We start from the raw sequence: 27,376 nt of genomic DNA on the forward strand, positions 1-27,376 counted from the left end.
CAGATAGAAGGTTGGTTGGAAGGAGAAAAGGAAGCAGGGAAAGATTTTATGGGGGCTGCCGGGGGAGGGAACGAGGAAGTCGTGTGGGGTCAGGGATACAGGGGAATGCCATCTCTCAAGTCACTGCAGGTTCCCCACTGCCCACCTCACAATTCAGCCTGGCTCAGCAGTTAGCACCATGCAGCTCAGCCAGTGTTCTGCTGGAAAGAGGGTGCCAGGAGGAGGAAAGGAGCAGAAGCTGAAAGCAAGGGGGCACAGAAAGGTAGGTTACCTGGTGCGTGGGAGGGAGAGAAGGAAACAGGAAAAGGGGAGATGGTATGGAGGCTTTCAGGGAATTAAAAGAGGAAAGAGGAAGGGAAAATGAGATGCCGCCACAAGTCCTTGCACATTCCCTGATTGTCATTTTCTAAAACACAGTTGGAAGGGACCATGGTCATCTAGTCCAATCCCCTGCACTATGCAAGAAATTCACAACTACCTCCCCCGAACACCCCAGTGACCCCTACTCCATGCCCAGAAGATAGCAAAAAACCACTCAAACAATATTAATAAAGGGGAGTGTGCAACATTTTAGATTTTGTTTTGAAGATAAAGTGTCTGTGCAACAGTCTTGAATTTGGAACTTATGATCAACCATAAGCACTGTGGAGTTTTAAGCCTGCTCTCCCTTTTGTATACTAGGATACACTCTTCAAAAATTCATGTTAAGATCAATTCCAAGCCGGTTAGTGCAATTAACTCTCAGAGAAACATCTGACATTTACACTACATTATTTTCAGCTGCAGGATACCCGTTGTACCATCCTGAGCCTCTGTAAAGCAGTCTGTAGGAGTGCTATGTTAATGCCTGTATCGCTCTGTCCAAGTCATCTACTGTGCCTTGAAGTCTCTGTAGGCTGGGCTGGGTATTTTCCTCCATCCATTCCTCTACGGCAGACCTATAGAAGACTTTCTCCATGGCTGCTTGAAGCTCCTGGGTCACTGTAGTCCACTTGGTCAAAAGCCTAAAAAGAAACCAGTGGTAGAAGTGAATGTTTTCCCGCTGTTACATTTGGTTCTTGGTTTAACTACTATACCACAAAGCAGATGAACCTGAAGTTTTAAAAGCCTATGGTACCTACACATAGTCAAAAATCTACCACTATGCTTTAGCAGCTCAAATGTTTGTGAATATTGTGTGACTTCATGGTAGTGTATCCAATGGTAGGGGAGAATGCTCAAAGACAGGTGACAAACTACAAGGAATCATTTGCCTTTATTTGCTCCAGTTTGGCATCCAAGCTAGAGCAAGGTTTTTTTGGGGGGGGGGGTTGAGCATCCATACACTGTCCCCTAGATACCCACTGTTCAGTTTTTTTTTCATGATATGATCTTAGGCTTGGTTTCTTTGTAGCTAAACATTTAATAAAACAAAAATTGTTGGACATAAGTGTCCAAGTGGATACTGGATTATTAGGTGCTCTGAGAACTGCCTCTCTTTATAAGCTGTCCCCCCTCTATTTAACCCTCCTGGCCGATTTTACCGAACTATCTGATTTTGAGTATAAAAAGGCCTTTACCTAAAGCACATCTGGATACTCTACAGTTGGCAATGGTAAGAGGTCGTTATAACGAAACCCTATATAATGAGCGAGTCTGCTCCTGTGACCATAGATAGGTCCATTGAGGAACTGGCGCATGTGATTCTTTGGTGCCCAAATTTTTCAGTAGACCATGGAAGATACCTTGGGAATATTTTATCATGAAGCTCAGGGAGGTCAGACCAGAGCAAATTGGTGATATTACTTGTAAACAGAGATAAATGGGCAACACCACAATTGGAAAAGTTTGTGGCCTGTGATATAAAGGCTCAGTCAAAACCCTCTCATGCAAGTTTGGTCAATGAACAGTTCACTGGCTCTACCCTGGATCACTCATTATTATAGGACTAGTAAGCTAATGTTAATTGTTTCTTTTAGCTATCAAGCTTGTTATGTATTTTAATCTTCTAATGGATACTTTATGGATTTTACTTGATACTGTGATTGTTTTTTATTGTTTTGCTCTAAAATGAACAGAAAGACATGATATTTTGGAAGAGATCACTATCAAAAGGCCTTCACATGCTGTGTGGATGGGAAGGTATACATTTTTGAAGGATCCACTCACACTGGCATCATTTTTCTTGCCTCAGCCTCCAACATGAACATTTCCTGCTCCCTCCCGGCTTTTATGAATTGGTGAGTGCTAAAGTGCAATAATGCTATAACGATCTATTGCCATGATCTACTACCTCCTCTGAATTTCAAGCTTTCCTGAAAAAAAAGTCTCTAGCCTTTTTCTTCGTGGAGATATCTCTGTTGTGGGGGGAGAGATGGCAGCAGTGTGGTGCTCAGGCAAGGGAAGTACAGGGCCCAGCAGCAACATGACTCAGAGCTGCACGGGGAATCACTGCAGAGAGCCAGCGTGGTGTAGTGGTTAGGAGCGGCGGACTCCAATCTGGAGAACCTGGTTCGATTCCCCACTCCTACACATGAAGCCTGCTGGGTGACCTTGGGCAAGTCACAGTTCTCGCAGAATTCTCTCAGCTCCACCTACTTCACATGGTGCCTGTTGGGTGTGTGTGTGTGGGGGGGAAGGGATGCCGATTGTAAGTCGCTTTGAGACTCCTTAGTGAAAAGCAGGGCATAAAAACCAACTCTTCTGCTGCTGTGCGGAAGCGGCTTGTGTGTATTTTCCCCTGCTTTTGTGCTGCTAGTGTATTGCTAATAAAGCAATAATCGGCATAAGGCAATACGTGCCTTATTTCAGTGAATGATCAGTATTTATCGATCAACTGCGTCAAATTTGGCCAACATGTACAATAAAACACCCCCTCCCCAAATAAGGAGCATCAAAGCAGCCTCAGTAAACAAGATTTATTGGGAACAGGAATGCAAAGCTTTTACATGCCCGTAGCCAGCTGCCCCAAGTTAATTTTACAAGAGACCCTGAGTTACCTTAGTACATCTGGCTGAAAGAGATGAACCATTATAGGATGGATCTTCTTTCGCTTTCTGTGGTAAGGGCTGAACCAGCCTGTGACATACCTGAAGACACATTTGTAAGTGATTAAAACTGAAGAACTAATGTGGCAGCGGTGAGAGAGAAATGCATGATTTCCAAATTTGGGATTTCAAGCTGCTTGTACGGTAGATGCACAAGATAACACATCATGCATCAATCACTCCAGACAATATAACTATCTAATCATAACTGAAACGAGGATGAAGAGATTAGTCCAATTTTTGCCATGCATGCTGACATATGGAGAAACAGTTCAAACTGTACTTGAACGGGGTCCCCAACATGGTGTCTAGCTACACCTTTCCTTGGCACCCACCAAATGTTTTTAAAAAGTGGGTGCGGCTAGGTGGGCTCCTGCTGAGCAGGGCTTCTGATAGGCAACTGGGGATCTGATTGGCTGTGTAGATTAAAATAATATTGTTTAGGCAGCAGCTGTCACCAGTATTGTCTGTTTCTTCTTTCTCAGTGTATTTTTTAAATTGCTCCTCTTCTCCCCTGCACTTGGGTTTCTTCTGTCTGTCTCCACCTTCCGTGGCAAACATTTTGTGTCAAAATTCCAAAGGTGCTCACAGGCTCAGAAAGGTTGGGGACCCCTGTATTAGAGAGTATGAGGCCATGGGACAGCTGTTTGGTTTGGAGCAGTTATTATATTTTATGTGGTTATCGGGCTGATTGTGGACTAACAACATAGGACCGTGTTGGCGAACCTATGGCATGCGTGCCACTTCCGGCACGCGTAGCCCTCTCTGCCGGCACGCGTGGTTCCTCCAAGCCGCTGGCCTTTCCGGCTCTGCCCCTCCCCGGATGGGAGAGGCTGTAGCCCAGGGGTGGGGAACCTCCGACATCACTGGCGGTGGCCCCCGGACTCTCCCACAGAAACCACCGCCATTGCCGCCGCTGGAGGGAGAGTGCGCGGCTGGCCAGGCGGGTGGGAGAGCAGGGAACAGAAGCCGGGCGCCCACACTCGGCATGGCCGGCGGCTTCTCCGGCGTCCTCTGGGCCTGTGCGGGCGGAGGGGCGTGGTTGGCCGGTGGGCGCGAAGGAGGCGCCCTCTGCCCTACTTTGCTTGCCTCTCGCCGCATCCCCCCCTTGGGGCAGGCAGGCAGGGTGGGAGATCCCCTCCGGGCGGGGGGCTTAGGGGCCTGGGCAAGGCAGGCAGGCAGAGAGGGGCAGTGAGCTAGGCTGGGCTCCCTCCCTCCTTCCTTCCCTCTGCGCCAGACGGGCCTCCTTTCCACAGGAGCTCCACTCTGAAAGGGGTGGGTGGAGGCGGTGGCGGCGAGGCCCAGCCAGGCGGGGGATCCTCCTCCTGCTGCTGCTCACCCTGGGCACATGGGAGGCGGCCGGGGGGGGGCCCAGCCCCATGCACAGGCGAAGGGCGCGGTGGCAGGGCTGGTGGCTGGCGAGCCGTGGGGCGGGAAGTCAGGCGGAGGCTCTGGGGCGCCTCCTTCCCCTCCCTCGCTGGCGGCGGGCCAGGCTGGGCGGGGGCAGCTGTCAGCGGGGCAGGACACCGAGCCTCCGCGGGAAGGGAAGGGTCTTCCGGCGCCCGTGCACTGCGGGCTGTTCTGTGCGAGCGCCCCCCTTCTCTGCTGCGGGCTGAGGGAGGAAGGGTGTGTGTGTGTGTGTGTGTGTGAGAGAGAGAGAGAGAGAGAAGCGGGACGGCTTTCCTGTCTCTGACCATTCATGCATGGGATGTTTTGCCTTGGATTTGCCGCTCTGTAGATGCACATTTTCCCCATCCAAATTCTCAAAACTCATCAGTAAGTCCCCAAGCAGAGTTTTGAGAATCCAGATGGGGAAAATGTGCATCTGGAGAGTGGCAAATCCAAGGCAAAACCTCCTATGCATAAATGGCCTCTTTCTTTCTCTGTCTCCCTCTGTCCTTTTCTTTCCCTACTTTTCTTTCTCTCCCTCGCTCCATTTCTTTCCCCCTTTCTCTTGCTCTTTCTTTCTTTCTCTCCCTCCCTCCCTTCCCTTCTTTCCCTCCAGCGGCTTCTCCAGCGCCCTCTGGGTCTGTGCGGGCGGAGGGGCGTGCAGTCCTATTTCACCTTTGAAGTGCCCACAAGCCATCCTCCAAACACCTTTCCATTTGTCTTGATATGTAGACAGAAAACACTAAGGAACTTGTTGCCAATCTCCAGGTACTAGCTGGAGATCTCCTGCTATTACAAGTGATCTCCAGCCAATAGACATCAGTTCCCCTGGAGAAAATGGACACTTTGGCAATTGGACTCTATGGCACTGAAGTCCCTCCCCAAACCCCATCCTCCTCAGGCACCACCCCAAAAACCTCCCACTCATGGCGAAGAGGAACTTGGCAACCCTAGCCTCTCCCTCTGGGCCCCCTCTGGGGGTGGTATTCAGGTTAAATTGCCGCATTGGCACTCGGAGATAAATAAGTGGGTTTTCAGTTGCAGTTTGGGCACTCAGTCTCTAAAAGGTTCGCCATCACTGACATAGGACTTTTTTTTGCATTCCGTACCTGTTATTTTCCAGAAGTTCATCCACTGAGGTTTTGAGGTAGAAAGCTATTTGGGTCACAAGTGAGAGAATTTCACTTCCTGGGAAAGTCCCTGAGATTTCACTGTTCAAGAAAAAAAATCCTTGTGAGCACTGAAGATAACTATCCAGCATGTCTAAACTTTACTCCTCACCCAAGGGACTTGTTTGGCCAATGCTACTACTTCTCACTTCTGCTCAGAGTCTGGAAGAGCTTGCAGACTTCTTTCCTACTGCTGCCCCATTCCTTTCTGTGGTGTTTCACTGTATACATTTTTGTGTGTGTGTTTTATTTTTGCCTTTCAATGTGGGGTTTTATATGTATGTTGCTGTGGATTAAAATGCAGGTCTCTAAGAAAGAAGAGGGTTGGCTGGATGATTGAAATGTGTTATAGCTGCATCCTAGGGGGTGGAGTTGACTGGTTTGTGAAGAAGGTTTGTATGTGTGTGTGAGAGAGAGGAAAGGGGATTGAGGGGGTTAGGAGATTGAGGGAAGTGCTGTGATCACAGAAATCTGTTCTTTGTGGAAGTTATTAGCCTAAGTAGCAAGTGAGGAAAATAAGCCTTTTTGGCTAGGTCAAAGGTTCTCTAAGGAATCTTAGAGAAAGGAGGAGAACTGTACTTATCTGAAAGCATTACACTTATGTACCTATCTGAAACGGTTACACTATTATACTTCTAAACAAACTCTTTGTTTAAGTGAACGCCACAAAGAACTTCCTTTTACCTCAGAGACACCCCCACAAACTGACCGTTCTGTCATTCTACCAGATATAAGCAAGCCATCCTGTTTTTTGGGTTCAACTAAGAAGTTTAAGGCGAGAACCTTTGGTGGCAGCAAAAATAAGTAGGAAATGCTGAGGAAAGCAAGGAGGCAGCACAACATGTCATCTCAGAACACTACAGAGAGTTGCCATTACAGGTGTTGCATACAAGAGGCCTCAGAAAAAGAAGCAAAACTTTACATTTCCCAAATCCCCAAACAACAGAGTTCCACTATTTCTGAAAAATCTTTAAAAGTTGTGGCGAAGTCAATCAAATCTGTGGCGGTGATTTGCTAACAAAACCAAATTGATAATAGCTATACCAGATTGATAAACTTCGAATTAAAGCTTGTGATTCTTTTTGGCTCATCTTTTGACCTTAACGTGACCAAGAGAGCCTATGCACAGCCCTCAATCTTGGATCTGTTCACAGTTCATAGCTTGGAGCTTTTACCTCATGAAAGTGTCTATTTCCAGACTGGAGATCCCTAAGAGTTTTTCCACATCTTCTTTCACCTTTTCTGAATAGCCACCTTGACAGATTAAAAAAAAAAAGGGGGTGTAGAGTTAAAGCATGCGAGGGGCAATTTTTAAAAAAGAAAATGTAGAGGCTTTAATGGAAATCAAAGCTGGCATGGACACTGAGTTTCCTACCACATACTGTTGACGTGTTAACACAAAGGGCGGATGGGAATTCCAGGAGCAACCTAGTTAGAATTCAACCATGGCCCATTATTTATATTATTTCATACTGATGGCAAAGTGATGTTATTTGCCTGTGTGCATTTGTAAAACCCTAACACTGCTCAGTAAGAATTAAAAAATGATGCCAGATTGCCCAGGTCCATAAATTACCATTCAATTATTCTTAAATGATGGATCAGGACTCACCAAGTTATGGAGGAAAGGGGAAAACAAAAAAACCGAGAACGTACTTTCCAGGTCAAGGATTGGTACAGATACAAGGATCTTGGACTTTGGGGGCAATCCTGAGCTGCTTTGGGTCCCCCGTCAGGAGAAAAGTGGGTTATAAATTTTAAAAAAGGATTTCAAATCAAACAGCAATTTGAAAACATGTGCAAGTTCTGATCTTAGTAAATTTTCAGAGTTTTCATGATACCACTAATGTGCACCTGGCTTAGATCTGACCGAGGAGAGAGTCATTCTATACCGTTCGTTAGTGTCTGGAGACATATGGCTAATGATGGAATTCCGGCAGGCAGAAGCTCACACAGAACAGAGAAGTGGTCATACCTAGAGAAGAAAATGCAAGGCTATTTAGTAAAAGGCAAAGTAGGCAGTCATCAGCTTCAGTGACTAAAAGGGCTTTAGTAAAGCACAGCTCTTGAACCCACATGTGAGTACGTCTTTGCATGTTCTTTTCTGATGAAAAAAGATGCACATGCGCATATACTTAATTCGAGCATTCTCCTAGTACTGTATTCTTATATGGATTGAGATAAGAAATAGAAAAGGAGGTCTGGAACACTAGGAACTTTAGGGAAAAGGATGGGTGAGAAGAGAGTTGGTCAATAAATACAGGTAGAAAACAAGGAGTAGGCGAGCAGGAGCAAGAGGGTGCTGTGCTAAGATCATAAAAATCCTCTTCTAGCTTAAACCTCCCTTCTCAGACCTAAAGCATCGATCAAACCTGCCTCTGCATTTTAAGATTTCCCCCCCCCCCACACACAATGTTGACAGCTAGACAATGCGTATACTTGTTTTTTTTATTTATTTCAGCATGAAAATTTTCAGGATTATTCTGAAGAGACTGGGTCCTGTAATTTTCAGTACTTTAATAATGCTACCGATATCATAATTGCCTGCGGAAGTTGCAATTACCTTTGCCATCCAGTCAAGGCAATTCCTTGGAGGATACCAGCAGGAGCGCTCTCAGCCACTTTTAACCATTGTTGGTGGTTTTTAAGGTGATGTCCAATAAGTGTTAGACACTGGTTTACTCCAGTGGCCCCTTTAAAAGCACTAGCAAACCATAGTTTGGGAAAGTTACACTTCTGGTACTTTTCTATGAGAATTGCTGGAAGGCGAGAGAGAGACAGAGAGAGAGAGAGGATTATCATCGATTGTAGAAAGTGTTAAAATTGGAGGATAGGAGGCACACTAGGTCCACATGTAGAAGATAATGTGCCGTATCGCAAGAATAGCTTCCTGGTTCCCACTGAATGGGAATTCAGAGGCATACAAATGTCTTCTGTTGATAGTGCCCTGGATCAGATTTGCTTCAAGTAGAAAATAAGTGAATTGTAGCTCAGCGATAAAGACAGAAAAGATGGTAATCCAGGCAAGCTAGACTTTTACATTTCTATGGACCTGTGCTGATTATTCTGAGGCAATGCTAAAGAAGTCTCAGACTTCAATAAGAGAACAGTAGAGTAAACGTCTTTTGGGATATGGTTCACAAACGACTTAGGGGGTTACCGCACTTGTATTCCCAGCGATGTATTAAGAGTTTAAAATGTTATAAAAAATACTGTTCGCACTTTGTTTGGCCCCTTGAGCTGTGAAGACGTCTTCCAACCATTTATAAGCCGTGGTATCCAAAAACCCTTTTAAAGCGATGTTTTTTACAACATTTTCAAACTCTTAATACATCGCTGGGAATACAAAGTGCAGTAACCCCCTTAATCAGGTTCACTTGATTTAAGTCAGCTTTAGTCTCATTAATTTAACACTGGAAGCCAGTGTGCTATAGTGGTTAGAGCGCGGGACTAGGAAAACCCACGTCCAGATCCCCACTCCGCCACGAAGCTCACTGGGTGACCTCCAGTCAGACATGCTCTTTCAGCCTAGCCTATCTACAGGGTTGTTGACAGAGGGGAAAATTTTTTGTTATAACCGGGCACGGAGCTGGGAGAAGGAGCGCCCAGGGCAGGGGGGGGGGAGGGTGTGTGTGTGCCATGCGCATACCCTGGAGCCAGGGGCTAGTGCTGGAGCCAGATACTGGCCAGGCACAGAGCTGGGGACTAACAGAAAGAAACGCGCTGGGTGGGGCGTGCAGTAGCTGCCCCCGCAGAAAATAATAGAGGGAGAGCAGCAGCCGGTACGAGCTGCGGGCAATGTGCACACCAGCTGGGCCACAGGTGGACCGCTGCGCCTGTGCCACCGTGCTCCTTCTCCCGATGCCCGCACTCTCCATGCCTGCGCTGGCACCCTCCCTCTCCTTGCGCCCAAGGCAAGTGCCCCTGCCAGACCCCCCACCCAAGATCCGGCCCTGGTTATAACAACCTGAGCTGCTATAAACTGAAGAACGAACGACTTTAAACCGATAACCTGGTTTAAGAAATAACCAAATGGTTATTTTACATTTGGTGGGTTGTGGGTTACAGTGTCAATTAAGAGCCAAACTTGACGGCGTCCTCGTGTCCACCATGGGATGCCGCCGCCATTTTAGAGTGGTTTAAACATGCTGCGAGGGCCTGATGCTGATCAAGCCCACAGAACAACAGGCTGAAGTGCTCTCATTCCCCCCACACCTTTTCAAGTGCTGAAAGAGGTATGGGGGAGGGGGAAAGAACAAGAGCACCTCAGCCTGCTGTTCTGCAGGCCTGATCAGGACTGGCCACCATGGCATTCTTAAACCACTTTAAAATGTCCCTGTGGCAGACATGAGGAAACTGTCGTGTTGAGTTTGGCCCTAAGGTGTACAGATTAAATGTTCAGCCAGCTTGGTTTTACAGGCACATTATGTATTCATGTTTGCTGATCAACAATTATGTTTTTCCTCTGGGATCTGAATTGAGCGCTGAAATTAAGGATTTTTCATATGATGAGCACACTCCATTTTATAGATATCGAAATAAAAACAGGCCCACAAGGAGAAATGGTAACCATAATTTTCTTTGAAATTACAATCGTGCCTTTCCAGTATGAATAAAATGGCCTGTAATAGGGAAGTACAGTATGACAAATGTCACACTGTAATGACATTACATGTTGCTCAAAGCTTTTACTGCATCAGATTTCATCCTCAGTGCAAGCAGAGCAGTATACAACAACTTTCTGCTTGCTATCATAGGCCAATGCAATTGGGGAGAAAGGGCTTCATTAGATCCCAAATGTTCCCTTATTTACCCCCAACAATTCTGTATGCTACCCAAGATATGCAGACTGCCCTCCTGGTGGGCTCTGTGTTCCTTGTTAAGAATCGCTGCTCTAAATATTTCACACTGGCAATAAACTACAGATTTGACAATTAAACTCATGTTTTTGTTTATTAACTATATTTAATAAACATATTTAACATATTTATCTTTCCTCCAAGAGCCCTGTACAGACTATTAACCATGTTGGGAGGGAGAGCAGGTAGAAGCATGCTGGCCCTGCCCACTGTCTCTGTACAGCTGCTGATCATTTGCAGAGTGTGACTGCATGGAGGAATAAGCTACATGCACACCTCCCCATGATCAGTGATCAGCACCCTTTTTGGACAAGTCACAAAGCAGTACCAACCTTTACTGCTGACATCAAGATCGGGAGCGTAGTCCCAGATCATCAGCTCCACAAGGTGTGATATCCCAGAATCTGGAAAGAAGTAAAAATCTGAGTGACTATAATGGGCTTGTGAAGAGAATGGTATATTTTGTGCTAAAGACGGGTGAAGAAACCTCATCAGTGATCATTTGAAAACAAGGACCAAAAGCTCAAGAAAAGAGACAGAAAATGGTCCCCTCCTCAAACACAAAGGGTCAACCATAAAGAAGGCAGAGAGAGCTCAGAAGTAGCAGTGTCAATTAACAAGACCAGCAGATTATTATTATTTTTTTTTTTAGCAATCCTGTGATTCAGTACCAAGCACACCTACTGCTTCTCCTGTAATTCAGCACAAAATGGAAACCACTTATTTTGGACGTTTTTACTCTGCCCTTCCTCCAGAGACTCAGGGTGTTATGTATCATTCTCCCCTCCGCCATTTTATCCTCACAAATAACCCTGTGAGGTAGGTAAGGCCGAGAAAGAGGGACTGGCCCACAAGCATCATGTCACCCAGCAAGCATCATGACAACGTAGGGATTTGAACCTGGGTTTCTCAGATCCTAGTCCAACACTTTAACTACGTCTCTATGCTGGTAAATGTTGGCACCAGAAAAAGCCAAAGAAGCAGTGCTCTGCTGCTATTTTAAATGCTCCAATCCTTCCCTATCATTTTAAATAGGAACTATTTATATTTTTATATTTCTAAAGTATCTGTAAAAAGTCAATTAAAATGAATGCTTTGATATTCATTTCAGTCTTTTCATTAGGAGGTATAATCTTCAATATGTTTTTAGAATTATAATATAATATTAAGCATCTACCTTTTATAGTTTCAGTTACCAATGAAGAACTATAGTTAGAAAGCAAGGAGATGTTTCTTGACACAGTTCATTAAAATTATTATTAACATCCATTATTTTTTACTTACTCCTTAATTACTCCTTACTCTTTTTCAGTTTCTCTGTATCTCCAAACCATATGTACAGGTGTGGACACTGAATAAAATGTCTACTTTTTTAAAAAGTGTTATTTTTAAATGGTGATGCTGCATTTTCATAGCATTTCAAAAATCTTTCTCCACAACACAAAGCACTTCTTAAGCAACATTTAGATTGGAGTCCCCTAGCACAAGATTTTGGGGGTATAAGCTTTCCAGAGTCAAAAGCTCTCTTCATCTGATATCTGATGAAAGGAACTTTGGCTCTCAAAAGCTTACACCCCGAGAATCTTCTTGATCTCTAACAGCACATTCCTGACTTCTGAGGACAAATGTCCTCAGGAGGCCAGGCAGGGGCTGCGCCAGCATTGGGGCCCCCCATGCCAGTGTCCAGACTACTTACACCACTGTAAGTGGCCCCAACGCTGGCGGGGAGGCCTGGATGCCAGTCTCCCAGTGTTGCCATGGCAGTGCCGCCCTGGGACACTGGTGGGGACTTCTGCCAGCATCCCACTGGCGGAAAGTCCTGCGTCGGCGTTCCGGCATCCCAGGGGGCGTTCCTGGGGTGTTCTGGGGGGTGGGGCTGCCTGTAGGCAGCCTCCTGTCCTTTTTCACCCCGGGCATGCCAGCGGGGAGAAGAACGAGGCTGCGCCTGCTTTTTAGCAGGTGTAGTGTCGCTATTCTCAATGGGGCAAAAAGCCCCATTTTAAAAGAAAAAAGCTGCAAAATGGCTTTTTTCAAGGTTTCGGTGGGCGGAGAACTGCTTAGGAGGCGCTGCGGCAGCGCCTCTGCTATGCCGTCCCCGCACACTGAAAGCTCAGGAATGCACGGTTAGGTGCTACTGGACTCAAATCTAGCTGTTTTATTGCAGACCAACATGGCTACCCTCTGAAATTAAGCTACATTTGAAACCCTAATGAATTTTTACTTAGCCCCTCTCAGAAATTAACAATAAGGCATTCACTGGCTCATTTGGATCACAAGGATGTTTCAGAAGTGCAGTTAGAATGAAAACAACATCAACCCTTCTCCAGTAACGTACCTTTCAACGTTTCTTCACTCATTCCCCTCAGCATGTCATCCCATACAACAGGTTTCACCGTGGGGTGGGCTGAGACCACATGGCTAGCCACTGCCTTCAAGTGAGCCAGGCATAGCTTTTCAATGGTATTTTCTTCTTGCTGCAGCCACTTCTTGGACTCTTCCCCTTCACCAAGATAATAAACCTGGAGTAGCCACACAAGACAAGCTTCAGTTACTATTATTCTGATCATCAACACTGTGCCGTTCTTTCGCAATGTGCTAGACACAGTTGCAGTAAGAAAAGAAAGCGGTGAGTTCCTCACAAGGAATATCACTGCCAGTCACAGTAGACAAGACTAAACTACAAAGGCCAATGGTCTAATTCAGTGTGGGACAGCTGCCTCACATTCTCAAAGTGTGCTTCATACCATATACTCTATGATCACGCCCATAGTTCCCCAACAGAATGCAAAAGACTGGGCCAGTTTCTACATCTGAATCCTGCTAGTGTCGTTCATTCAGTTGCACATACAGGTACAATGCATTGCTGCAGGTTTTAAAGCCAAATGATGTTGTATCATTTGTAACAAAACATCTGACAAAGTTAACTGCACAAAACCAGAAAGGACAGGCTATCGTTTTGTTTTTTAAAAAAAATCTGAGGAGTGCACCCCCACTCGTTTATGCATTCTTTTATTGACCAAAGGCCTCTTCTTTTCTGTGGTTTAGATACAATAGTAGCCGTGGAAAGAGAAAGAAAGCTGTAAGAGAAGTTCCCTTCTTTCTTTCCCCCCATCAGTAAAAACATCAAGCACACTGTGGTAATGCCAAGAAACATTTAAACCAGCAGACAAGTTAACACATGACAATAATGTTATTAATATTGTAAAGTTTACTGCATGATTACAGAACTTGCCGTTCCCAGGGACAAGGAAGGCATTCCAACCTCAAGGGAATAATAAGAGTGCAGCAACAGGAAGTGGCTGACTTCCATGGCTCTTACAAGGTAAACGTTGTTGCGGTTACTTGCAGGGCAGCTTCAGCCCCAGGCCTCACACTATACCTCATCACAGCCGATGTGAAACCATCGAAGTTCTTCATGCAGTGCTAGCACTTGGTCTATCATTCCGCTGACCAGCTTCAGGGACTCCTCTTTATGGGGGCTCACAGTGTTGGGAAACGTTGTCACTTCCCGCAGGGGGAGGAACTCTTTGTGCTTCAGGACAAACTGCAGGGGAAATAAGAACTAGTAGCTGTAGCCGCCAAGCCAGAACAAAAATGCTAGAGTGACCAACGAGGTCAATACCTTTTGGAAAAGCTCTAAGACCACTGGGCGTAAAAGGGCGTGATTTTAAGATTGCATTGGTATTATATCAGTCCTTTGTGCCACCTGATGTTGGATATCCCAGAATATTCCCCAGCAAAAGTACCACAAAGTGGATAGTCTCCAGACTGAATAGGGAATACAGCCCCATATATCTCCCCATTTATGTGAGATTTTCCAAGATAAAAGTAACACAAAGAGGTGTCAAATTATACCGATCCAGTGAAGAAATGGCTACTATCAGAAATCTAGAAATCTACATGACTATGATTGTAAAATTCAACTGTCTAGTGCAAGACCTGGTCACCTTCAGAGGAATGCTTGTATAACTGTAAATCCAACTCCAGTAGCAAAATACAATGTGTGGATACAATGGGTTGGAGGAGGGAAACAGCCAGACCATGCAAGCAAATAAATGAAACTTTAAAAGGTCAGGAAAGAAGGCACATGGAGAGGAGGAAAGGAAGGAGAAGGGTTGCTCATTCTATCAGCTGTGATGCCAAAGGCACTATCCAGCAGGTAGCCAAAAGGAAGACATTCTACAAACAGGGGAAAAAAATCAGAATACAAACTTTTGGCATTTTATTCCAACTAGAAATGTGAGTTTCTGTTTGCAGAACAGATGTGATTATCTCTTTCTACTTCCACTTCAACCTTGCAGTGGCTCTGCAAAGATCAAGGCCAGGCATTCTCTGTCTGGAGGTTTACAGCCCATACCCAGCTATTAGAAGGGTAAAGACATCTCACTTATCATTTCTGTTAACACTATACGGCTGCGATAAACCTTACACAAATCTGTCCCCAAAAGAAAATAAATGTATTGAGTCATGGCACTCACCTCCATGTGTCCAAAGGTCTGTACCAGAGGTATGACCTCTAACTTGTGCAATTTTGCCAGGTTTAAAATCTCTTTAATCTCAGAGGGACTAGAAAAAAATGGAATTTAGTTACCAATGCTGTATTTCCACATTAAATGTTCTGTTTACTTTGCCTTCCTTAGACCCTTCTCCTTCTGTAAAGGGTTAATTATCTTGTATCCTGTTAAGAAGTCTGTACCAATTAGCTTGTACAAAAATTATTTTCTTTACCTAAATGGCCATTAAAAAAAGGGTAAAGGTCCCTTGTGCAAGCACCGGGTCATTCCTGACCCATGGGGTGACGTGACATTTCGAAGTTTCCTAGGCAGACTTTGTGTATGGGGTGGTTTGTCAGTGCCTTCCCCAGTCATCTCCCCTTTACCCCCAGCAAGCAGGGTACTAATTTTACCGACCTCAGAAGGATGGAAGGCTGAGTCAACCTTGAGCCAGCTACCTGAAACGGACTTCTGTTGGGATTGAACTCAGGTCATGAGCAGAGCTTGGACTGCAGTACTGCAGCTGACCACTCTGCGCCACATGGCTCAAGTGGCCATAGAGACTTCAAAAAGACCCATACAGATAATGCTCACTGACAGGGCAACTTTATCTGCAACAGTACAATATTTATAAGTGAGTTCTGCATTTAATCTTGTGACAGCAAACTAGACAGACTTGCAGCAAGTTAATGATCTTTCTAACAGGTTCTTGATTACATCTATTTTCATTGCTGTGAGCACAGACATAGAACCACAGCCCTCTATTTTGGATGAATCACTTTAGAATAACTACCATCTGACTAGCTTATGCTCACAACACCAATTGATTGCTCTACACAAACAGGTACCTAAAGCATCAAAGTGTTTAAATCACCTAGTTATCCCCTTCTTCCCAGTACAGAAGGGTTGTATAAATGTGTTAAAATTCATTTATTTTACATGACACCAAGGAAGCATTTTAATATCTTGTAACCATGTTTGGTGCTGGCTCTAAATTCTCATAATAATTGCTCTGGTTTTTCTTTATAATTCCACATTCAGGCTGGACTTTGCACACTTGGTGATCTTTCGAGATTTCAATGCAGCTTCTGAATTAAGACAGGTCTCTAATTCTGCTTATTTGAAACGGACACCCAACTGCAATTAGAAGGTCCAATTAGTTCTCTGACCTGTAGGCATCATTTGCTTGGAGTGGCTTCAACTCTCCATCATAAGGAAACATATCTTCATACTCAAGGAGAATTCCATTTGCCCCCAAGTCATGGAACAAAGGGAAGATCTGTTGGATTCATAAAACATTTCAAGTCTCTAACCAGTGTGGATTGATAAAACTTGATTTCGTGAGATTGAAGGAGCAAGCCTAAACAGGTTTACTCAGAAGTCAGTCTCATGCTATTCAGGGGGGCTTACTGACAGGAAGGTATCCTTGGGACTGCAGCCGTAATCACCTTAGGGAACACCTGAAAAAGCCCATCAAAACTGGTTGCTTCTGATCTTGGGGAAAGAGATTATTTTTGTTCCAGAAAGCCTTTGCAGATGTCTAAAAGAGTGAGTCTAAAGGCCTACAGTTGGATATTGTATAGTAGATTAACTGATTGTTTCATTGGTGATTCTGTATACCATATTTTTATTATGTAAGCCACCTTCACATTCAAAGTGTAAGGAAAGAAAACTACATATATGCCTTAGATCCCAGCCTGTACAATGCCTAAGTGAGATGCAGTATGTTAGACCATAAGGAAGTCTACTATTGAGTCTCAATCCAACTCATTCTGCATTTTGTGCAAACTGGGTTCCAGCTAGGGTTGTCAACTTCCAGGTTGAGCCTGGAGATCTCCCAGAATTACAACTGATTTCTAGACTACAGCTATCAGTTCCCCTGGACAAAATGGCTGCTTTGGAGGGTGGACTCTACAGCATTATACCCCAATGAGGCCCCTCCCCTTCCCAAACCCTACCCATCCCAGGCTCCACCCCCAAATCTTCACCAATTTCCCAACCTGGAGTTGGCAACCCTAGTTCCTGCATACTATCAGCACCACTATAAAGTAAGAATACAAAATGACTCTTCTAAGAATGCAACTACAATTTATAGAGATGACAGAAATTATTTGGGCAACAACTCAACAAGATTGTAGCTTTTTTGTAGCAAATCCATGAATTAACTGACCACAGATGCACAACTGATGGGATTTTGAAACAGATTAGAATGATTACTCATGGAGCTGACATTTTGGCAGCTGCATGTTTTCAGATATAGCTGCATTATATGCCACCAGATTAATGACTTAAGCAGTACACTTTGTACCTTGAGAAATGTCATTTGCTGCATAAGGAATCATAGTACTAGGCAATATGTGAAAAAAGTTCTGGTCTGTTTCAGTAGCCTGATATCCAAATAAGTTACCAGATCACAAGACACTGTTGTGAATGCCAGTGTGCTACAGAGTATTTCTGAATCCATAGTTTAATCTTGATATTGGCAAGGAACAAAGATAATAGTTTATAGTACTCTCTTGAATCTTAAAACAGAGCAAAGTCCTTGAAAGGGTGTGAAGAAAGAGCAAGTTCCGGGTCCAGTCCTCTTAGAGTCAGTCTGTTTTAGATTTAACACCAGGAAACAAACTTTCCCAGAGTTGCCAACTCCATGTCAAAAGAAAATCTATTTTTTGAGTGTGATTCCCCCCCTTTTCTATTGAGTATATGAAAACCACAGCATATCAATCTGTGCAACATTCTGGGATTTTTTCTTTAAAAAGTTAAAAACTCGAGTTGGCCTTGCCCTCTCAGCATAAATTCAGCTAACAATCCCATCCTTAAAAATGAGTTATGCTGTAGAAAGGAGACACAAAGCACTATTGGGCAGTATCAGGTACAGCACTGTTAAGTCCTTTCACACTAGTGGAACAAGACAAATAGATATTTCTTCTGTTTGAACTGATTACTTCTAAAATAGAGTCAAACCCTCTCTCTGAACCAAACAAAAATCAAGAGTTTCGACTCTCTGATTACGCATTCTAAATCTAAGTTACCTCTGCTAGGTATGAGACCTTTGGTGGAGCTCCCTTAAGATCCAAGTGCACCAGATGTAGTTCAAATGGAGAAGAACCCCTCACTCGGTTTTCTTCCATGTTTCCTGCAGGATAATGATAAGAGGCAAAACCAAGTGTAATACCTGGAGCAGGAGCAAAATTACAGATAAGCTCATTTTGACACATTGGCTGCCTTTCCAAATGCAGGTGGCACAGTGAAGAGGATGTATGGGACTGGGATGGAGGGGTTGAGAAGTGAAATTCTGCAGTCTTGCACCTTGATCCAAAAACTTCCACAGATGTCAACAGCACTTCAATGCAGAACACCTAGATTTTAGACCTAGAGAATTGTACAGCTGAGTCTTAAGCCCTGTGCTGCCCTAATAGTAGAGATCTCTGTATGTAAAGTGCCGACAAGTCACATCTGACTTATGGCAACCCAGTAGGGTTTTCAAGGCAAGAGGCTAACAGAGGTGGTTTGCCGTTGCCTTCCTCTGCATAGTGACCCTGGAAATCCTTGATGGTCCCCCATCCAAGCACTAGTCAGACCGACCCTGCTTAGCTTCTCAGATCAGGCTAGCTTGGGTCATCCAAATCAGGGCAATAGCAGAGATCAACCACACCTAAATTAATTGTACTTAGTCATCAATAATGAATGTTATTTTGGAGAGATTTTTTTTAATGGGGAAATTGACACAGGCAGTAAGGTTCATGAACGGCGCTGCGGCTGACAGATACTGGGACTTTAAGACTTCCTTGGGAGGAAGCCTGCCCAGTTTTCGAGCCTTAACATTGCAAGATGAAAACACATACCGTTACTAGGGTTGCCAGCCTCCAGGTGGTAGCTGGAGATCTCCCACAGAGATCAGTTCACCTGGAGAAAATAGCTGCTTTGGAAGGTGGACTCTATGGCAGTATACACCATTGAAGTCCCTCCCCTCTCCGAACTCCACCTTCCCTAGGCTCGACCCCACATATCTCCAGGTCTTTCCCAATTTGGAGCTGGCAACCCTAACCATTACTGATTTCTAATCTTGGGTTTCTTTTTTTGTCGAGTGGCATTTGCCCATTCAGTGTCCCAACAATTGGGCTCCTGTTGCATTCAGACACCTCATACCAGGAAGAGGTGCTGCTGCAGCCGTCTTGTTTGGGGGCTTCCAAGAGGCACCTGGTTGGCCACTGTGTGAACAGACTGCTGGACTTGATGGGCCTTGGTCTGATCCAGCAGGGCCTGTCTTATGTTCTTATGAGGAGACTGAGAAGTCTCCCCCAGTTCCTCTGCCACAATCATGGCCGTGAACGAAGCACAAATTCAGGCTCTTCCGGAAGGCACTGCACACACACACACGGGACCCCTCTTCCCGGCAGAGATGGAAAATAATAACAATTATTGCTGTGTGTTTTATTATCTTTCTTACCCCGAGCCAGGTGGTAGGGCAGGCGGACAGGGCTCAGATCAGGCTGTTTTCCTTCTTTTACGCTAGGTCTCCTAGTGTGGTGGTCCCCACCGACTTCTCCTTGTGCAGGCTGAAAAGGTGAAGTACTTCGCTTCAGAAGATCAGGCGTAATCCTATTCATGTAACACAAGTATTTTATTTTGGTTTCCAATATAATTAAGAGTCAAAATAATCAAAGCAGTATAAAACTTCAAATGATGTTGACCAGGGAGATTTCCCCCCCCCCCCGTTTCCTTGGAAGGACTGGTGCAGAAACCACAACGACGTGTTGCCTCTGGAACACAAATCACTCCAGCCTCAACATCTACTTGAGACCCGCGTGTTGCATGCCATTGCCGTTAAGACCCGCGTGTTGCACCCCCGCTTTTGCAGGCCATTGCCAGGGTTCCTTTAGACTGCCCACCTGCCCCTTTCGCACCGCGCCTGCGCGCCTCCCTTCCTCTCCGCCGCAGCCTCCGGCGAGCGGCCCTGCCCCTGCCTCCCAGCTCGCTTTCTCCGGCATCGGTTGCTCCTGCCTGACGCTTCCCTCAGCCGCTTCCGCTTCGGGGGGCGTCAACGCTGATTGGCCGCGAGGGCCCTCGCCCAATCCCGCGCGCGCGCCGCGGGACGCCCGGCCGCGTCGCCTCGGTGCCGGCCGGCCTACGCGATGGCTCCTCAGCGCCGGGCCGGGGCTCGGGCTACGGAGAGCGGCGGGGCCGGCGCGGGGGCGCGGGCGGAGGAGCGCCGACGCCTGAGCAGGTACCCTCGGGGCGGGGGGCGGGGGGCGGGGGGGCAGCGGTCACGCTCCGCCTGCAGGGCGAGTAGGCCAGGGGCTCTCTGGCTGCGCGGCAGTGATGCGCACAGGGGTCAGACGGCCCCATTGGTCTCGATGGGGTGGCTTTACTTAGGAGCAGAGCCCGCGCAGCATCGGGTCGCTTGAGGGCCTTTCTGACCCCCAATCATGTAAGAAGGCCTCGTTGGACTCAATGGGATTACCTTGTGTGTGTGTGTGTAAAGTGCCTTCAAGTCGCAGCCGACTTATGGTGACCCTTTTTTGGGGTTTTCATGGTAAGAGACTAACAGAGGTGGTTTGCCAGTGCCTTCCTCTGCACAGCAACCCTGGACTTCCTTGGTGGTCTCCCATCCAAATACTAACCAGGGCTGACCCTGCTTAGCTTCTGAGATCTGACCAGATCAGGCTAGCCTGGGTCATCCAGGTCAGGGCAACTACTGCTGAAGCAGGCAATTTATTGAATTTACAATCCTCAATTGTGTGTGTGTGTGTGTGTGTGTGTGTGTCTGTGTAAAGTGCCGTCAAGTCGCAGCCGACTTCTGGCGACCCCTTTTTGGGGGTTTTCATGGCAAGAGACTAACAGAGGTGGTTTGCCAGCGCCTTCCTCTGCACAGCAACCCTGGTATTCCTTGGTGGTCTCCCATCCAAATACTAACCAGGGCTGACCCTGCTTAGCTTCTGAGATCTGACCAGATCAGGCTAGCCTGGGTCATCCAGGTCAGGGCAACTACTGCTGAAGCAGGCAATTTATTGAATTTACAATCCTCAATTGTGTGTGTGTGTGTGTGTGTGTGTGTGTCTGTGTAAAGTGCCGTCAAGTCGCAGCCGACTTCTGGCGACCCCTTTTTGGGGGTTTTCATGGCAAGAGACTAACAGAGGTGGTTTGCCAGCGCCTTCCTCTGCACAGCAACCCTGGTATTCCTTGGTGGTCTCCCATCCAAATACTAACCAGGGCTGACCCTGCTTAGCTTCTGAGATCTGACCAGATCAGGCTAGCCTGGGTCATCCAGGTCAGGGCAACTACTGCTGAAGCAGGCAATTTATTGAATTTACAATCCTCAATTGTGTGTGTGTGTGTGTGTGTGTGTGTGTCTGTGTAAAGTGCCGTCAAGTCGCAGCCGACTTCTGGCGACCCCTTTTTGGGGGTTTTCATGGCAAGAGACTAACAGAGGTGGTTTGCCAGCGCCTTCCTCTGCACAGCAACCCTGGTATTCCTTGGTGGTCTCCCATCCAAATACTAACCAGGGCTGACCCTGCTTAGCTTCTGAGATCTGACCAGATCAGGCTAGCCTGGGTCATCCAGGTCAGGGCAACTACTGCTGAAGCAGGCAATTTATTGAATTTACAATCCTCAATTGTGTGTGTGTGTGTGTGTGTGTAAAGTGCCATCAAGTCGCAGCCGACTTATGGCGACCCCTTTTGGGGGTTTTCATGGCAAGAGACTAACAGAGGTGGTTTGCCAGTGCCTTCCTCTGCACAGCAGCCCTGGTATTCCCTGGAGGTCTCCCATCCAAATACTAACCAGCGCTGACCCTGCTCAGCTTCTGAGATCTGACGAGATCAGGCTAGCCTGGGCCATCCAGGTCAGGGCGGGGATTACCTTACTTAGGAGCAAAGCCTGCACAACATCGGGTTGCTTGCATTTTATTATCTTTCTTACCCCAAATCATGTAAGAAGACCTCATTGGGCTCAATGGGATTACCGTGTGTGTGCGTGCGCGCGTGTGTGTGTGTGTAAAGTGCCTTCAAGTCGCAGCCGACGGGGTTTTCATGGCAAGAGACTAACAGAGGTGGTTTGCCCATGCCTTCCTCTGCACAGCAACCCTGGCCTTCCTTGGTGGTCTCCCATCCAAAGACTAACCAGGGCTGACCCTGCTTAGTGTCAGCGAGGGCACCCAGTCGGGCCCCGGAGAAGCAAGCTCTGTGTTCCCCCTCCCCTCCCCGGTCTCGTGGGAAAGTCTCTTCAGTTTGGGAGGAAGGGGCAAAGGCCGGAGGCACTAATACTTCCACTTCAAAGCCTTCCTATTGTAAATCCACTATCTGTTCTCAAGGTGTCAATTCTGCCAGAAACCTGGCACCTCTAGAAGCTTGAAAGAACCCTGATGTTTTGCATTTCAGAGATTACGTGTAATCAATTCCAGTGTGTGTCCCCTATAAAGATAGCCTGTATTTTCCCCATCTGTATTCTGACCTTAAGTTTGTATAGACCTACTGACCCGTTTGCTTTCTTAATAAAACTTTAAACTCTGAAACTTCTGGAGTGAAGTTTAATATTGCTGAGATGCAACGAGGTACTGAAGTCTGACACTTAGCTTCTGAGATCTGACGAGATCAGGCTAGCCTGGGCCATCCAGGTCAGGGTGGGGATTACCTTACTTAGGAGCAAAGCCTGCACAACATCGGGTTGCTTGTGTTTTATTATCTTTCTTACCCCGAGTCATGTAAGAAGACTCCATTGGACTCGATGGGATTACTTTATTTAGGCGCGAAGCCTGCGCAGCATTGGGTTGCATGTATTTTATTATCTTTCTTACCCCGAGCCAGGTGGTAGGGCAGGCGGACAGGGCTCAAATCAGGCTGTTTTCCTTCTTTTACGCTAGGTATCCTAGTGTGGTTGTCCCCACCGACTTCTCCTTATGCAGGCTGAAAAGGTGAAGTACTTCGCTTCAGAAGATCAGGCGTAATCCTATTCATGTAACACAAGTATTTTATTTTTGTTTCCAATATAATTAGAGTCAAAATAATCAAAGCAGTATAAAACTTCAAATGATGTTGACCAGGGAGATTTTTTCCCCAATTACTTGGAAGGACTGGTGTAGAAATACAGACATTTGAGGTGGTTGGATTGGGCTAAACCACTTCAGGTTGTGGGTGAAGGATTAGGATTTTCAGAGTGTGCCTCTGATAATGATTTCCCATAAATAAAAAAGCACAGTACGCAAAAGGCGAAAACCATTTTCCGCTGCTGTGTGGGTTTGTTTGCTTGCTGGAAACTTTTATTTGGGGCACCATTAAAATGTCTTTTGTCACCTGTAGTCTAAAGTCATCTAGCCTAGTCTGCCATCTCAGGATGTTGCCACCTCATTACTGCTGTATGTCTATGCCAGGCCTGGGTTCAGTGGGACAAGTATGTGTCAGGGTCATTTTATATGGTTCCTTTTGATTAACGGGGTGTATCGAACCATGCACTTCCTCTGATGGAATGGCATTTCTGTGAATGGAAGATGAGTTAGCAATTTCTGCTGATTCCTGTCTCTCACAGCAGATCCTCATTTTGTCCTCTGTGCTGTTTTTGAGCATCTGCTGACCACCAGGAACAAAACCGGGGCGGGGGGAGGCTTATTTCACCATAGCAGAAGGATGAAATGGGAGAGGTCTGTGCTGCTGTGAAGCCTGCATATGGCTGGATACTTCCCAATGTTATTATTTTGCTTCTCAGTCAAAGATATTCTCTTAAAACTGGCTGCAAGCACAGAAGAGGGGTGATTGGCTGCTGGCTGCCCTCCCTCTGCTTCCTCCTCAGTGGTAGCTGGGAACTGGGGGAAGGGGAGCTCTCAGTCAGAGCCAAATCTAGGCACAGGGGAGAGATATGTCTTGCTCTCCTTTCATATTATTATAATATGATATAATGCAGGAATGCTGTGCATTCTAACTGAATTTGTTCCATGTCTATCTGTGCAGGCTTTCAGTGTGGTGATGGGTAGGGCCATAGGGAATACGGTTTCTTCTTCCCACTGTAAGAAGGTTTTGACAGCTGGGTCAGTGTCTGCATTGGAAGTAATGCTGCGTTGAAAAACTTTGGGTTGCAGCATATGCAGTGTGTTAATATGTATGAGAGTACTTTACAAGTTTGTCTATGTTAGGTATTGCTGTGAATGCTCATTCTGGTATGGGTGTCCTGGGTTTGACATTTCTGTAACAAGCTGATCAGCGTTTGCAATTATTTGTGAGTTATTTTTTTTTTCCTTCACGGATGCTTGCTTGGTGTCTTCTGCCTACTAACCCTTGGTGTTGTCCCTCTGTCATGGGAAAACAGCCTGTGTACCTTTTTCACCAGCTGTATTATTTAGAGGGAATGGAGGTGGAGCGCAGGTGTTCAGACTCCCTGTGGAATTTAGAGAAGTGAGTACTTACGGTTAACTGTATCTTACCCACGTAGAGTGAAATGCTAGGGACTGATTTGTGAACACGTTCAAGATGTATTGCTGGATAAGGGCTTAGCTGTACCATGCCGTGTGAAAAAGGCCCTTGAACTGAAGTTGTGTTTATCAGGCAGCCTTGCTGTTAGGGTGATTTTGCATGTGGCTTCTGGCTTCCAGGTCCACCTTCTTCTAGGCAGCTGTGCAGTGCCTGCTTGTGGTTACAGGATCATGACATGGAGGAGGAGTTGGGTTTTATATGCCGACTTTCTCTACCACTTCAGGGAGAATTAAACCGGCTTACAATCACCTTCCCCTGCCCACACCAGACACCCTGTGAGATAGGTGGAGCTGAGAGAGCTCTAAGAAAGCTGTGACTAGCCCAAGGTCACCCAGTTGGCTTCATGTGTACGAGTGGGGAAACAAACCCAGTTCACCAGATTAGCCTCTGCCGCTCATGTGGAGGAGTGGGGAATCAAACCTGGTTCTCCAGATCAGAGTCCACCACTCCAAGTTGATGTTAAAGGTGATGGTCCAACAGTCCCCATCCCGGTTTTATTGTGTGATCCAACTTTAAAATCGTATACATTTTAAACATTTTATGGTTCTGGATTCCTACTAGGCTTTCTGCTAGAGTTACCCTCAGATCTCCAATGCACTCTTTGCTTAAAAAATGTATGTAGCAGTTCACGCACTTTTAAGTTGCTGTTCTTTTGTGACTTTTGGTTTGTTTGTTTTTAGTGTTACGAAAGGAAATGGTCAGAAGGATTCTCGTTGGAAGTGGCTGAAAGTGGCATTCCTTCTTTCCTCTGCTGTGCTGGGCTATCTTCTGAGCGGGAGCTATCTGTTCAGTGAAGAAGGAGTTACAGAAGTATTGGCTCATCATGGAGAAATCCTAAAGGACAGATTTATCGAGGTACCCTGTTCGGAGGACTATGACAGCCACAAACGTTTTGAAGGTATTTGTGTGTGACCTGTGTGCTTAAGGAACCTACCTGTCTATGGCTTTAAAACCAAAAGGTGCCCAAATGTTAACTCTAAATTAAGTCTTTTGTCTCTGCAGGAGCAATTGTTATCATTTTTTTCTTTGTGTTTTCACCATCCCAGTTAAAAAATGAATGAAAAGGTGCTATGTGGGTTACCACCACATTTTTGATTGTATGCATTTATTACAAATACTGTCAAGACCCAGGCGGGTCTTATTAGTACCATGTGTTAATACCAAACATTGTACAATCAATGTGGTTGTAAGCAGTTGGACCCCGCTTCCCGCTAAGGGGTACCACGAAGGCATGGGGACCAAAGACCAGCATAAAAGCAAGACACTGCTCCCCACAAAATGGATGCGTCTCGGGAGGTTTTGGGATCCATCTTGTTCGTCAAGCCTGGGCAGGAAGGAGGTTGGCAGCTGAACTTGTCCCCTGGCCCTACGGTGTGGCTGGCTGGACAATGGGGCCATTGTGTCACCCTAAGGCGATTTAATGAGCACTCTGAGCAGACCAGTACTTACCCTGTCTGCACTCATCCCAGCAATCAATCAGTATTCAATAGAATAGTCTAGGCCTTCTCTTGGGTCCTGATGACTCATTAAACCTCTCCTGTCTTATTGTTGGAACCCCGGAAAAGCAATCAATTCGTTGTCTCTGGCTTTCCTCATGTTGCCTCAGGACCCATTTTGGGGTATAAATGTTGGTCCTTTGGCCGTTCATAGTGTGTGTGTCTTGGATCCTTGCATGCACTTGCTTGTGGGCTCTTTCCATTGTTCCTGGAAATGCTGGTCATTTTTCTCTTCAGCTCCGCTTTCCCTGGATGTCCCTTCAAGACTGGTAACTATCACCCATCCTTGAAATTTATCAAACTTCCTCCTTTTTCTATTAGTCAGCTCTTGTTTTCTTTGTGTGCATAGGTTCATTGCTTAAAATATGTTTCTTGTTTTGCTATTTTTATTATTTAATAAAACTAATTTTAATTATACAACTACCTGCTCATCTGAGAGTTTTCACCCAGGGCCATCCTCGTATACATAGGTTATCGATCCCAGTTACCCCCTCTCGCTCTCTGTCTCCAGCTAATTCCCAACTAAAGTGGAGACTGCTTACTTAGGGTAACATGGTGGTGTCGTTAGAGTGTCAGCATGAGATCTGGGAGACCCAGGCTAGAATCTCCATTTTGGCATGAAAGCTAACTAGGTGACTTTGGGTCAGTCAGCCAGCGTGGTGTAGTGGTTAAGAGAGGTGGTTTGGAGCAGTGGAGTCTGATCTGGAGAACTGGGTTGGTTTCCCCACTCCTGCACATGAAGCCAGCTAGGTGACCTTGGGCTAGTCACACTCTCTTAGAGCTCTCTCAGCCCCACCTACCTCACAGGGTGTCTGTTGTTGGGAGGGGAAGGAAAAGTGCAAGCCAGTTTGATTCTTCCTTAAGTGGTAGAGAAAGTCAGCATATAAAAACCAATTCTTCTTAGCCTAATCTACTTCACAGGATTATCACTGTGAGGAGAAAATAGAGGAGGGGAGAATGATGTTGTAAGCCACTTTAAAAAAGAAAATAGCCAAGCTTCTAGTTAGTCCCAACACCCATCTTGCGTGGTGTGAAACTTGTTCCATTGTTGCATCACATACACCCAATCACTTGCTATTATTAAAAGACTGCGACCAAATAGGTGGTCGCAGTCTTTTAATAATAGTTGTATTAACTGTCCCAGGAACTCAGTCTGCAAAAGAATTCTAGAATTATGGGTAAGGCAGGGAAGATCTCTGAGCCTGATGTTAAGAAATGCCCCTCCATATTCAACAGCATAGTCTAGACTGGTTTTGAACTAATAAGCTGTTCCATGCTAGAATTACCAGTAGGACATTAAAGCATACGATTTTTTAAAAATCATGTTAATTCATATTTTCTTCTTTCTACTCTGATGCAACCTTTTGAAATCTCCACTTGAGGGCACTCTTGTGATGCTCATTGTGATGGTCCCTCTCTTCTCTAACATGATCTTTGCAGTGGATTCATGCAGGAAGTTCCTGATTATTTGGTTTAGCTGTGT

At 45.8% G+C, this 27,376-nt stretch overlaps 2 protein-coding genes across 2 annotated transcripts in view; one reads left to right on the plus strand and one right to left on the minus strand.

Annotated features, from left to right (window-relative positions):
• Nucleotides 1-668: 668 nt before the first annotated feature.
• On the minus strand, nt 669-18,077 carry HEXD (hexosaminidase D). Its single transcript, XM_056858272.1, has 12 exons — nt 17,969-18,077; nt 16,106-16,215; nt 14,922-15,009; nt 13,823-13,987; nt 12,779-12,962; nt 10,776-10,847; nt 8,148-8,343; nt 7,477-7,559; nt 6,760-6,838; nt 5,525-5,626; nt 2,979-3,068; nt 669-1,004 (listed from the first exon to the last, which is right to left on the minus strand). Exons 1-12 carry the CDS (start codon nt 18,065-18,067, stop codon nt 836-838), a joined length of 1,437 nt encoding a protein of 478 aa, XP_056714250.1. The 5' UTR covers nt 18,068-18,077; the 3' UTR covers nt 669-835.
• A 1,994-nt stretch (nt 18,078-20,071) lies between these two features.
• Nucleotides 20,072-27,376, plus strand: part of OGFOD3 (2-oxoglutarate and iron dependent oxygenase domain containing 3) — a 43,479-nt gene continuing 36,174 nt past the window's right edge. The window contains exons 1-2 of the mRNA XM_056848301.1: nt 20,072-20,163; nt 25,078-25,295. Coding sequence (XP_056704279.1) covers nt 20,072-20,163; nt 25,078-25,295 — 310 coding nt within the window. The remainder of the gene's footprint in view (nt 20,164-25,077; nt 25,296-27,376) is intronic.

Source organism: Euleptes europaea, chromosome 1 (genome assembly GCF_029931775.1).
Source record: "Euleptes europaea isolate rEulEur1 chromosome 1, rEulEur1.hap1, whole genome shotgun sequence".
Lineage (NCBI taxonomy): Eukaryota > Metazoa > Chordata > Lepidosauria > Squamata > Sphaerodactylidae > Euleptes > Euleptes europaea.

Excerpts from the sequence above, each read along its gene's own strand:
- HEXD (XM_056858272.1), bottom strand. The coding sequence starts at position 18,067 with ATGGAAGAAAACCGAGTGAGGGGTTCTTCTCCATTTGAACTACATCTG. Across the intron at positions 10,848-12,778 it reads GAGTGAAGAAACGTTGAAAG|ATTCTGGGATATCACACCTT; the intron begins GTACGTTACTGG and ends ACTTCTTTCCAG. Across the intron at positions 3,069-5,524 it reads GAACTTCTGGAAAATAACAG|GTATGTCACAGGCTGGTTCA; the intron begins GTACGGAATGCA and ends ATGTGTCTTCAG.